The sequence below is a fragment of the Symphalangus syndactylus genome, chromosome 8, assembly GCF_028878055.3.
Source record: "Symphalangus syndactylus isolate Jambi chromosome 8, NHGRI_mSymSyn1-v2.1_pri, whole genome shotgun sequence".
Taxonomy (NCBI): Eukaryota; Metazoa; Chordata; class Mammalia; order Primates; family Hylobatidae; genus Symphalangus; species Symphalangus syndactylus.
The window spans coordinates 88,720,887-88,733,354 of NC_072430.2; the positions used below are offsets into that span (position 1 = coordinate 88,720,887).

A 12,468-nucleotide genomic window follows, 5' to 3' on the forward strand; every position below is an offset into this window, starting at 1 on the left:
TCCACCACCTCAGAGGGGCTAAACTTACACAAAGAGAGAATCAACTCGGTGGGAGGCAGGGTGGGAGGGCACAGCCGGGCTGATGGCTGCCTTGGACCCTTGAAAACCAACCAGAAAGTCTGTCTCCAGGGAACGCTGCAGACCCGGTTCCCTACTTTCCGTGACAAACCCTTTAGTTCGTGTGCAGGAGATTTTTCCATTCAGGTCGCTTCTAGGGCGAACGCTTTTGTTCGCTACCACTCTGTAGTGAGAGAGGAACTAGAGAGGCATGTAAAGCAAGCTCGAGGCAGCAGCGTCTTTGCCGCAAAGCATCCCTTTCCCCTCAGCTTTAGCAATTTAGGAAGAACTGAGGTTCTCAGGGGAGGTGGGGTGAGGGGAATGCCAGGAGGAGGGACATATAGATCAGGAGTCTCTGCTTTTACCCTCTACTCACTTGTACTCGCATCGCCACAACTACCCTCCCCCGAAACTATCATCAACACAAGCACTTACGGTATCTACAAATGTGTGGGAGCAGGGATGGGTGGGGGGCACATTTTCTTTCCTCGCCTTTCTCTAAGACTGAACAGAGTACCAGCCTCCATACCAAACACACATTAAATAACAAAATCAAATAAGCCAAACCCAGGGGATAGTAATTATCTTGAGAAAGAAGCCGCTGCTGGCACCGGCCTGGATTCGCTGCAGTCGGAAGCGGGTGGCTTTCGGTATTGAATTATTAATTTATTTATCCCCCTCGCCCCCACCCCCACGCCAACTGCCAGGCAAGAAATCGCGGCCTCTTCGCTTCGTCTCCGCCCCCACCTTCCAGGAGTCTCCCACTTGGCGGTGGTTGTCGCGTCCCCGGCCCTCTGCGGCAGCGGCGCCGCGCGGGGCGCTCCCACTCGCGCTCGGGCTGGCGCGGCCGCGGGTCCCGGCGGCGGGCGGCGGGGTGGGCGGGGGAGGCAGCGGGTGACAGATGTACTCCTCTGACAGCTCTCAGTATCAGCCCAGTGGCTCCCTGCCATTGGCTCAGTGCAATGGACCGGCAACGCCGCTCACTATAATAACACTCATGCCTGCCAGCAGCAGCAACTCCGAGTGCAGGCACCGAGCGCGGGGGATGCTGCCGCCGCCGCCGCTTCTGCTGCCTCGCAGGCGGCTCCTGCAGCCCCGCTCCGCCCGGCCGCCGCGCGGGCACTGACTCCCGCTCGGCTCCATTTCGCCGGCCCGGCCCCCTCCTAGCCTGGAATCCTCCCGCAGGGCTCGTCGTCCCGACGCGAATTAGAAGAGAAACTGAGGAGCGAGAGACTGAGGGAGAGCGCGGCGAGCATGCGGAGGCGGGGGAGCCTCGGCGCGCACCACAGAGGGGTGCAGTGAACCAGTCTCCAGAGGACGTGCCGGGGGCGGCTGCGTGCCCTCGTGGCGGGTCCCCAGCCCACCCTCGCCGGCCCCGGCGCGCTGCGGCTGTGGGCGAGGGGTGCGTGGAAGCGGCGGCTGCGGCGGAGGAGGCGGCGGCTGCCCCATGGAGTGTTACTACATTGTCATCAGCTCCACGCATCTCAGCAACGGACACTTTCGCAACATCAAGGGAGTTTTCCGAGGCCCTCTCAGCAAGAACGGGAACAAAACTCTGGTAATCGCTTCTGTTTTCCTCTCTCTCTCTCTCTCATATTTAAGAGGGCATTTGGAAGATTGAGTTTTTGGAGGTGTTGAGATTCAATTTGGTTTATAATTTGCTCATTTATTTATCTGGTGGGCGTGGGGTGAGAATTGGGTGTAGAAAAAGGAAGGGGTCTTAGGGAAGCTGTGATCCATGGCTTTGGTTGACACTTCCACAATGCTCTGGACTCTCTCACCTCACTCCATTAAGCTGAAGATTACCACAGTCTCTCCTTATTTGAAGCAAATGTGTCAACAGGAGCTGTTTAAAGAGAAAAGAAAAGAACTCCAACCCCAAGTTACCCCATAACCTCTTTTGTTTGGCTTAGGAGCCTGAAGGTGAATGAGGATGTGGCTGTCTCTGATGGAGGCAGGGAACCATGTGGCTGGTCACAAGAAGGAAGTGGCGGGATTGAGTGATGGTCTCAGAAAGAGTTTGTATTCCAGCTCTTTCATGAAGGACTGATAGCAAACTTCTCTAGTGAGAAGTTGTCAGTGCTAAGCTTAAGAGAGTGCCTCCAGAACCTTATGCTGTCCACTTTCAGCTATTCACTGTAACGTGGTGGTGGATATGTGTGAAACACTATCACTATTTCACCATTAGAGCCACTAGGGAAAACGTGAGGCAGATAGAACCCAGGCAGTTGCTGGAAGGTTCTCACTGGATCAGAGAGCTTCATTTTTCAGGATCCTAGTCGGAAGAGCACTCCTGATTGGTGGGAGAAGATGTGCTGAGCATTGAGGTAGTGCAGGATGATTGCTCCTACTTCTCATCCAAATCTCCCTTTAGCTATAAAACCTCCCTGCAGAACCGACTTTCATGTATTGGTATGTTTGGAGAAGTATACACCTCCATAAAGTAAAAAAGAAAGTAGAATAAAGGCTCATTAGGCTTAGTACTGCAAAGAGTAAAAGTAAGGCGGCAATTATACAAATGTATGATTCACTGAAGTCCGTGTTTATTAGCAAGCAGCCTCCCTTCCCCTTTCTTACACAGTGGTAACTTAGCCTGAATGAGGAGAGTAGAAGTTTAAGGACAGACTCAAATAGTCTAAAAATAAATATAGCATTCTTGATCGAATTCTCTTTATGTATCTTAAAATATGTTTCTTTATGAATAAAGAAAATATGCTGTGATGTGTGTTTTCCAAGAATGTAAAGTTCTCATCTAAAGTTTTACGTAAATTCTTGATGCATTTAATTTCATTCTTTTTACTTGAATCTCTTGGCTACTTGCTTTCAGCCCACTTAAGACTCACAAAAGCAGGGCTAGTTTGTTTCTTTTATTGTTTTTGTGGATGTGGTTGTTGGTTGTTGTTGAACAAAAGAAAGTGAAAATACTCTTCTGCAGTCTTTAGTAGAGTAGCACAAAGAGCAGTTAGCCAAAGTCTAAAGGAATTACTGAAATTGTTCTGGCCCCACTTAGAGAAGTAAAAAAGGAAGGTAAAATTTTGGGGGAAAAACTTTCAGTTTGAAGAAAGTACATACTGTTTTTTCAATTAAATTTCACTTACAGTTAAAGGCAAACTTAATGCACAAGATTTCATTTCCATACTTACAATAATGGTGTAGGTGATAAAATGCATAGTGGGGTTTATAGAAAAAAAAAGTTATTTACCAAGCCTCAACTTGTTAAAATTCTATAGGTCTTGATTCTCAAGTTAATCTTAGGTTCTAACAATGGTTGAATTTGCTTATGCGAATGTGTTTGTTGTGTGTTTGGAGTTGGTTCATTCTTTATGACTTATATTTACAAAAGGTAGGTTAAAGTCTAGATTTGCCATTGTAACCTTGTGAGGAAACTGGGTTCTAAAAAACAGCTATCTAAATGAGATGAATAAACCTAAATATAGACAAACATCAGAAAGAACAAACAAGGATAAAATGGCTTTGAAATAACTCCATAATTATCTTAGTTATCATGAAAGAGACTTTAGGCACTTCTGAGCTAGTCCTTCCAGATGATTTTAAAACTGCCCAAGTTTGTATTTCCTGTGTATGAGATTTGCACTGACTGAAAAGAAGTAAATTTTCATATATGATGTGAATATATTTGAAACTACTTCTTTACAAGATAATGTATTCATCTATTATCTGTGCTTTCTAGATGCCTTCTCATGAGTATTATTATGGAAAATAATGAGATTTATGCCTGTCTTTAAGTATAACAAAAGATTCTAGATCTATTCATAAATGAATGATTTCAATTTTAAAAAGAGCTGTCTATACTTACCCCAAAATGATTCTTTATAGCACATAGGATGCTATGAGCACTTACATATATGCTAAAACATACTGTCACTTAGAAATAGGAAACAGGATCTAAAACTTCTAAAATTGGCAACTTCAATAAGAAATGCAAACATCATCTTAAAAGGTATATATGCCATATTCTATAAATTTTCAAGTAAGAATTTATGCTTATCATGGTTTTGCAGTTTTATTTTTTATTGTTTAAATGGACAGATAAACTTGTTTGTGTTAATCATGTAAAATGATTTTAATCCCAGTTTTATGGAGTAATAATTACGATATCTTTCCAACTTTATATTTTAATTTAAAATATTTGAATTTTGCCATTAAAAATCATCACATTTTTGTATTTTGAATTGTGTACCAAGTTCTAAGGATTTTGATACTATCGCAAATGTTTTTTTTTCTTACTTCGGGGAAGTGCAACTTTAAACATAAAATTATTCAGCGAAAAGGTACTTTGATTACTCCATGACTTTTTAGTTAGCTTCTGTCAATAGATACTTAATGGCTATTTGAGAATTTTTAAAATTCAAATTTAGAAAATAATTTTATAATCTTCAAAAAAGTCACAGGATTAATTTAAGTTAGCCTGTAACTGTTAAGACAGTCTTCTTTTATGAATTAGATGTTACTTATAGAATAACCAGGGTAATTCATATTTTAGTGCCAGTGATTAATTGCTTTAATCCTAAATCCAGAATGTAATCCTACCATTCATATTGAGAAGATAGTCAAAATATATAGTCCCTTCTATAGGTCGTATTATATCACCCAAACATAAAATTTTGGAAAATAAAACAACAACATTCTTGAAGACTAAGCCTCTTGTTGATGTTGACCCTATTTATGAGCTTTTAAATATATTCCTTTTGCCAATTATAATGAAAAATATATAAATTTTCATTTGGCAATGTCTTACAAGCAAAAAGAAAGGTCAGCCTATTTATCATGATTTCTGTTAAAAGCTGCAACATATCTGTAATATAGTTTTAATTTCATGGAACAAGAAATAAGTGAATATTTAATAGTTCTCCAGAATATTTCTGGATAAGTTACAGGGCTTAACAGAAAAGAATAAAGTTTATCTTCCATCTAATCTCATTCTTTTTATTTAGATTTTCCCAATTAATGATTGTGTAAGCAATTGCTTACTGAATAAAGACATTTGGTACATCTTTTTTTGCAATTGATTTACAAAGTTTGTCTTAATTATATATTTAAATAAATACAGAATATTTTTGTATACTACATATTTAACATGGAATTTAAATATTCCTTTAATCACTTTAATATGTAATTTGGGATTTGTCTTGGGAAACTTGGAAATCATTACTAATTTGTTCATTACATTCTGTTAGTTGGTCAGCATTTTAGTATCCCATAATAACATTATATCTATTTCACTGACTATGGAATTCAAAAGAGTCAGTGATAGTTTTGAGGTCATACAGTGAGTCAATATTATCAAGCAGATTTCCTGACTCCAGACATATTTCCTTTATAATTTATATGCTAAAATATGGAATATCTAGGGATCATTATGATAATATGATTAAGAGATGGTATTGTGTTATCTGGTTGAAGGCACTTTATTTTTCCAGTTGTCTACAGATATGGATAAATAGTGCCAGATTCACAGAATAATTTGATTAAATTTGTTTTACTACTCATCCTCCATATGCAAATATCATTCATTTCTGTCGGACCTAAAGGTCTTGTTTCTTCTAGGCTGCCCTCCATTTCTAATATATGAAATACTACGTTAGGCAAGAAAAGAAATGTTAATTTACTAATCGGTTCACAAAATATTTATTTAGTTCATTCAAATTTATTGAGGTGCCTCAATTACAAAGCACTGTTCTAGGCACCACAGGCTCTGTATTACGCACTAAATAATACATGCTAAGGAGCATTTTGGGCTGCTCTTGTTCATTTTGAATCTGTTAAAAATTATTCACACCTTTTGACATGTTTGTACGTTTCTTGTCACTCAGGACGTTGTCATGTGTGTTAATTTTGAAAAACCTGAAAAAATTCTGTGTTATTTCCCTTGTGTATATAGGAACACACTAAAATTCGGCAGGCTTTTGAAACACTATTTGGCCTTTTGTTTTAGTTTTCATTATTGAATATAACTTATTTTTCATATAATTCCCTTGAACATTTTCTAAATCTCTTGGAGAATGTAATTTAAAAGGCTTCTCATCGAAACCCATTTAGGTGGCACTTTAAGAGTGTGCATGTAAGACTAAAGAGATCAATTGGTGAATTGGTGCTGTTGGAAAAGTTATTATTTTTAGGTTAATGTCCTCAAGAGAGCTCAGGGGTGAGGGTGGATTAGGGTGATATCCTAATATATCTTCATACCTTCCCACTTTATAAACTTCTTCACACAAGCAGTCCAATTATATATTCTTCCAAATTTCATTTAAACTCATATATTCAATATTAAAGACCATCTTGTGTCTCAATTTTCTGAACTTAAGGTGTCATATATTCTTGTTCTGTTGGTTTTGAATTCTAGTGAAACTTTACTACATGTCCTTTTTCAGAACACATTATTCTAGTATGGAAAATAACTGATATTGAATTATTGTTGTAACACAAACATGCAAGCAGTATTTTAAGGCAAATGTCAAATAATATTCATAATTACCACATACTTTTGTTAATTCATTAAATATTGAGTTATGTTAGATAGCTGAAATTTGAATAGTGACATAATGTCTTGACTTCTCACTTCTGCACCAAATAGTTTCAGGTTATGGATGGCTGCAATTACATTTTTTTTTTTTTTTCTTTTGAGACGGAGTCTCGCTCTTTTTGCCCAGGCTGGAGTGCAGTGGCGCCATCTCGGCTCACTGCAAGCTCCGCCTCCCGGGTTCACGCCATTCTCCTGCCTCAGCTGGGACTACAGGCGCCCGCCATCGCGCCAGGCTTTTTTTTTTTTTTTGTATTTTTAGTAGAGACGAGGTTTCACCGTGTTAGCCAGGATGGTCTTGATCTCCTGACCTTGTGATCCGCCCGCCTCGGCCTCCCAAAATGCTGGGATTACAGGCGTGACCCACCGCGCCCGGTCACATTTTTAATGAAAATACAGATCAGCGAGAATTTCAGGGATGACCTAGTCTAGAGGTTTAATGGAATTATATTCAGGGCCAAATTCGGGCTGCCAAATTAGTTTGTTTAGTGTGCACAGTGTTTTAAAATACTTGTGTTGAAATGAAGTTGGAAGAAGACACTTCTCCGTTTTCCACTGTCTACACTACATTCTGTTGCTATGTAGGCTATTCACTTACTTACGTTACTTTCCTGACCATTGAAGGCACTTCAGTTTTCCACACCTTGCTTAGTTCAAGGACCGAAGTTTACCTATGTGGAGATAGAAATATTTCTATCGTAATATTTTCTTCTGTAGTACCTGTTTGCCATATATTGGTTGAACTGAATTAGCAGTATTCTCCAGGTCAAATATCTAGGATCCATATCATAATAAGAAATATACAGGGATTTCAGAGTGATAAATTTTTGCATTTTAAAATTGCAAACTTTTACTTAGGCTACTGGTGTTTTTGGCATTTTGCTGTTGTTTTTGACCTCAAAAATTTAATTTAGAATGTAATTTTATTCTTTAATATATACTTAAATAAACATGTTACATTTATATACCATATTTGGGAAATGGTTTATTAAAAGTATTATACATAGTGTAAATCATATTTAAATACTTGTAGTAATGATATAGCATTGAAATAATTTCCTATCGTGTTCATTTAACTGAGATAGTACTGTTGAAGCGACTTGCTGTTAGGAGTTTGAGTAATCCTTCCGAAAAAAGATAGCAGTTATAATTTATGGTGTACTGCAACAAAAATTTATAAAGAAATTACTTATATCTGTTTATCACATTTTTATATTGCTAACCACAATAATAAATATAATTATGTTAGTTTCCCTTCCTAAATATTTTAACCTAAGCCATTTGATCTGTTTTATCTCATTCTAAATTATCTACTGTATCTGAGAAAATGTTACAATACATAGAAGGACCTTCATATCCATGGGTTCTAATTCATGGATTCAACCACTGTGGATACTTTGAGTATCTCAAATACTCTAAAAAGAAAAAACGCACATTGTATTTGTACTTAACATGTACAAACATTTTTTTTCTTGCCATTATTCCCTAAATAATACAGTATAACAACAGTTTACATAGTATTTACATTTTACTGGGCATTAGAAGTAATCTAATCTCCAGATACTTTAAAGAATAAGGCAAGATGTTCATAGACTATATGTAAATACTACACCATTTATGTAAAGGACTTGAGAATCTGTGGATTTTGATATATATCCTAGGGGGATCTTAGAACCACTTCCCCATGGATATGCAGAGATAACTGTGTACTGTATTATGATAGTGTCTTCAAGTAGCCATGATTCATTAATTTTATAAATGTATTACAGTACACTTCCCATTACAGTATAAGATTAAGAGGAGTAATAAATAATTAAAATTCAATCATGGTTGTCAAAGTAAACAAAGTCCATTACCTGAGGTATTACTCTGAATTCTTTCATAATGGTTTAGCACCATTAGAAGAAAGTTATATACTTTTCTAAATGTAACTACATTTAATATACTGACTGTTTATGAGGTCAATGCTGTGTTCAAATTGTAAGAAAACATTTTGTCTTAAATAGTAAATAGAAAAATAGAAAAATTGCCTGTATTAAACATGATGGCTAGTTTTATGTGTCACCTACAATAGTAGCGTATTAGTCGATTCTCACACTGCTATAAAGATATTACCCGAGACTGGGTAATTTATAAAGGAAAGTTTAATTGACTCACATTTCCACATGGTTGGGGAGGCCTCAGAAAACTTACAATCATCGTGGATGGTGAGGGAGAAGCAAGGACCTTCTTCCCATGGTGGCAGGAGAGAGAAGTGCAAATGGGAAATGCCAGATGCTTATAAAATTATCAGATCTAGTGAGAGCTCACTTACTATCACGAGAACAGCATGGGGGAAACTTCCCCTATGATCCAGTCACTTCCCTCCCTCAACACCTGGGGATTACAATTCAAGATGAGATTTGGGTGGGGACACAGAGCCAAATCATATCACGTAGCCAGTTATTTAATCAAATTCTAATGTAGGTATAGCTATGAAGGTATTTTGTAGATACACTTAATGTTGACAACCAGTTTACACTTTAAGTAAAGAAGATTACTCTTGATGATGTGGTTTGGCCTGATAACCAGCTGAAAAATGTAAGAGCAGAAACTGAGGCTTTCTGGAGAAAAAATTCTACCTGAGAACTTCTGTAACAACTCCTACCTGAGTTTCCAGCCTGTAGGCCATGCCTTCACATTTAAGATTTACCAGCTCCTGCAATCACTGAGTCAGTTTGTTAAAATAAATCATATGTGTGTCTACACACACACACACACACACATACAGACACACACACACATATATTGTTCCTATGGTTCTGGAGAACCTTAACTGATACAGTGAAAATCAGTTTATAATATTTCTTTTATAATGAGCTAACTGTTTGAAATGTAAACCTCCTTTGGATTTAATAGGAAATAGATGCATTGATGTTGATAACTATATAGGTTTAAAATTGATAGAGCTGATTGCGGAATGTTTCTGCTATTTTATATACAGGTTTACAATAACTTTATCTGAAATATTTGCCTGGATTACAATTTCTCTCTCTCAATCAACACACCTCAAGCATCTAAAACAACCTCTATGTAAAATGGAATTATTCTTATCTGTTCAACTCCAACAGCTTACCACACATGTTTATTGTACTTGAAGAAAGTCAAGCTCTCTCTAAATTAGATGAAATATTGTATTAGTCTATTCTCATGCTGCTATAAGGACATATCTGAGACTAGGTAATTATAAAGGAAAAAGGTTTAATTGACTCACAGTTCTGCATGTCTGGGGAGACCTCAGGAAACTTACAATCATGGCAGGAAGGGAAGCAAACACACCTTTCTTCACATGATGGTGGGAAGGAGAAGAGCCGAGTGAAGGGAGAGAAAAGCCCCTTATAAAACCATCAACTCTCCTGAGAACTCACTGTCTTGAGAACAGCATGAGGATAACTGCCTCCATGATTCAATTTCCTCCCACCAGGTCCCCCCAACCTTCCACCCTCATGACATGTGGTGATTATGGGAACTACAATTCTAGATCAGATTTGGGTGGGGATACAACCAAACAATATCAAATATCTTTTAAAGTTAATTTCAAAAGTTTATACTTTGTTAGCCTGAATTTAAGCAAATGAGCTTTAAATTGAGGTACGTAAAATGAAGGACGTTCATTTTACAAAACAAAAATGTCTTCATGAAATATACAAAATATGTACAGAGTTATGTCAATGTCCACCAGCCAGAAATACAAGGACACAACTCTAGTTGAACCAAGTTAGGAACATTGGTATTTGTTGAAACAAGGTTAACTGCACACCATGGAGAACCTTGATGCATCTCTTGAAGAGAGTATAAGGGGTAGTTATTTAGGATTTGGGATTGTGTGAGGTGTATTTTCCGGAGAGTTTGCTAAAACATTGTTTAATTCTGGATTGGATACTGTGATAAAGAAAAGACAATTTCATATTGGGTATCTTAGGACTTTCTATCTAGGAGCAAAGAGAAACAAAATAGGGGTAGGGCTGTAATTGGTGGAAAAGCAGCTTTCCTCATAATGGCTGGCAGAGGGAGATGTTGGGTAACAAAAACAGTGATTTTGGTAATGTATGTGCTCAAATGTGATTGCGGAGTGGACTTGTTATTGTTAAGCTCCATCACAGTCATAGAGTGACCTTATCTGACGTTAGTGTATCGTGAAACTATTTATATTTGACAAGAGAATACTATGCCTCACTTTTAGATCCAGACAAGATACTACCCATCAGTTCTTGAGAGCTGCTTTTTCCTTTCTCAGATATGACCATGAGATGGATGGTTGCAAGAGAGGGAAGGAGGACAAGCTTATAAGAGAAGATTATTTCAGGGACATGAGATCCAAGGCTGAGAACTTTTAGGAATGAGGTAGGTGTCAAGATGGAGCAAAGAGGGCTTGTGCCACATATTACCACATTAGTATAAGGAGTTTGGAAGATAAAACATCCACCTCTGGAGAGAGATACAGGGTAAATAGTGTTTTCAGGAGAAACAGGCTTCACTTAGAGCAAAAAAGAAAAGAAGTTTAACTTCAGTGAAAAGTTTGAATCTACAGAATTTTTTTGATAACAGACACTTATGAATTCAAGGAAGACATAGTCCAAGAGTTTTAGGATATGTGGAAATATAGAGATTTGTGTCAGAAAAAAGGATGTAACCTGGCCATATGGAGAATGAAGTTCAGGTAATGAGGAAGAATTTGGGAGTTCTGGGTTTCTTGTGGTGAACAATGTCACTGGAGATACAGGGTAGGATAACATTGGTTCTGACAATCATACTATTGGTAGTAGCAGCAATGGAGTGGTGGCGGAAAACAGATAGAGGATTGTTTGGGCAGCACTCAGAATTTTGGGGCTGACCATTGACTACTGCTGTGACACTGAATTATGCATGACCCTTTCTCTGAGCTTCAGAGTTCTCTCCTGACTCCTGTTGAAGTGTTCTGACAGAGAGGCGTGATTACTCCTAGTGCACAGACTTTCTCCCAGATTCAGCCACTAGGAGTTAAAGTTATTAACAACAATTTAAAAATTAACTCTTTGCCTTTGATTGGGCTTCCATAACGAATTAATATAGACTGGGTGGCTTAAACAACAAATACTTATTTCTCAGAATTCTGGAGTCTGAGAAGTCCAAGATCAAGTTCCTAGCTGATTCCATGTCTGGCGAGGACCTGCTTCCTGGTTTGCATGTGGCTGTCTTCTCATAGTATTCTCACATGATGGAGGACAGAGAGGGAGATTAGTTACTGTGTCTCTTCTTATGAAGGAAGTAATTGCACACATGAGGGTTCCATCCTCATGACCCAATTATCTCCCAAAGGCTTCATCTAATACCATCACATTGGGAGTTAGGATTTCAGCATATGTATTTTGGGGGATACAGAAGTCCCATTTATAGCACCCATCTATATTGTCTTGTCTGTGCCCCTCAGACAGGAAACACCTAAAGAATGAAAAGTAGAGGCCTGTGGTGTGAAATATGTCCCCCAGAAGCTCATGTGTTGAAAAAACTTTGTCCCCACTGCAGCAGTGTTGATAGGTGGGACATTTGGGAGATGATTGGGTCATAAGGGCTCTGCCCTCATGAATGGAGTAATGCATTCATAGGTTGATAGATTAATGGTCTATCTAGGGAGGGTGTTTATTATTAAAAAAGATGGATCTCTTATAAAAATCAATTTGGCTGTTACTCGTAAGTCCGCTTGCAATGTGATGCCCTGAGCTGCCTCTGGACTCTGCAGAGAGTCCCCACCAGTAAGAAGCTTGTCACCAGATACAGTCCAAATCCTTTACCTTGGATATTCCAGCCTTGACAACTGTAAAAAATAACTTTTTTAATGTATTATCCAGTCT

At 38.5% G+C, this 12,468-nt stretch overlaps 1 protein-coding gene across 1 annotated transcript in view; it reads left to right on the top strand.

Annotated features, from left to right (window-relative positions):
- The first annotated feature begins 1,071 nt into the window (after positions 1 to 1,071).
- The window catches only part of ZNF804A (zinc finger protein 804A), a 352,837-nt gene continuing 341,440 nt past the window's right edge, over positions 1,072 to 12,468 (top strand). The window contains exon 1 of the mRNA XM_055289946.2: positions 1,072 to 1,615. Coding sequence (XP_055145921.1) covers positions 1,505 to 1,615 — 111 coding nt within the window. The 5' untranslated portion in view covers positions 1,072 to 1,504. The remainder of the gene's footprint in view (positions 1,616 to 12,468) is intronic.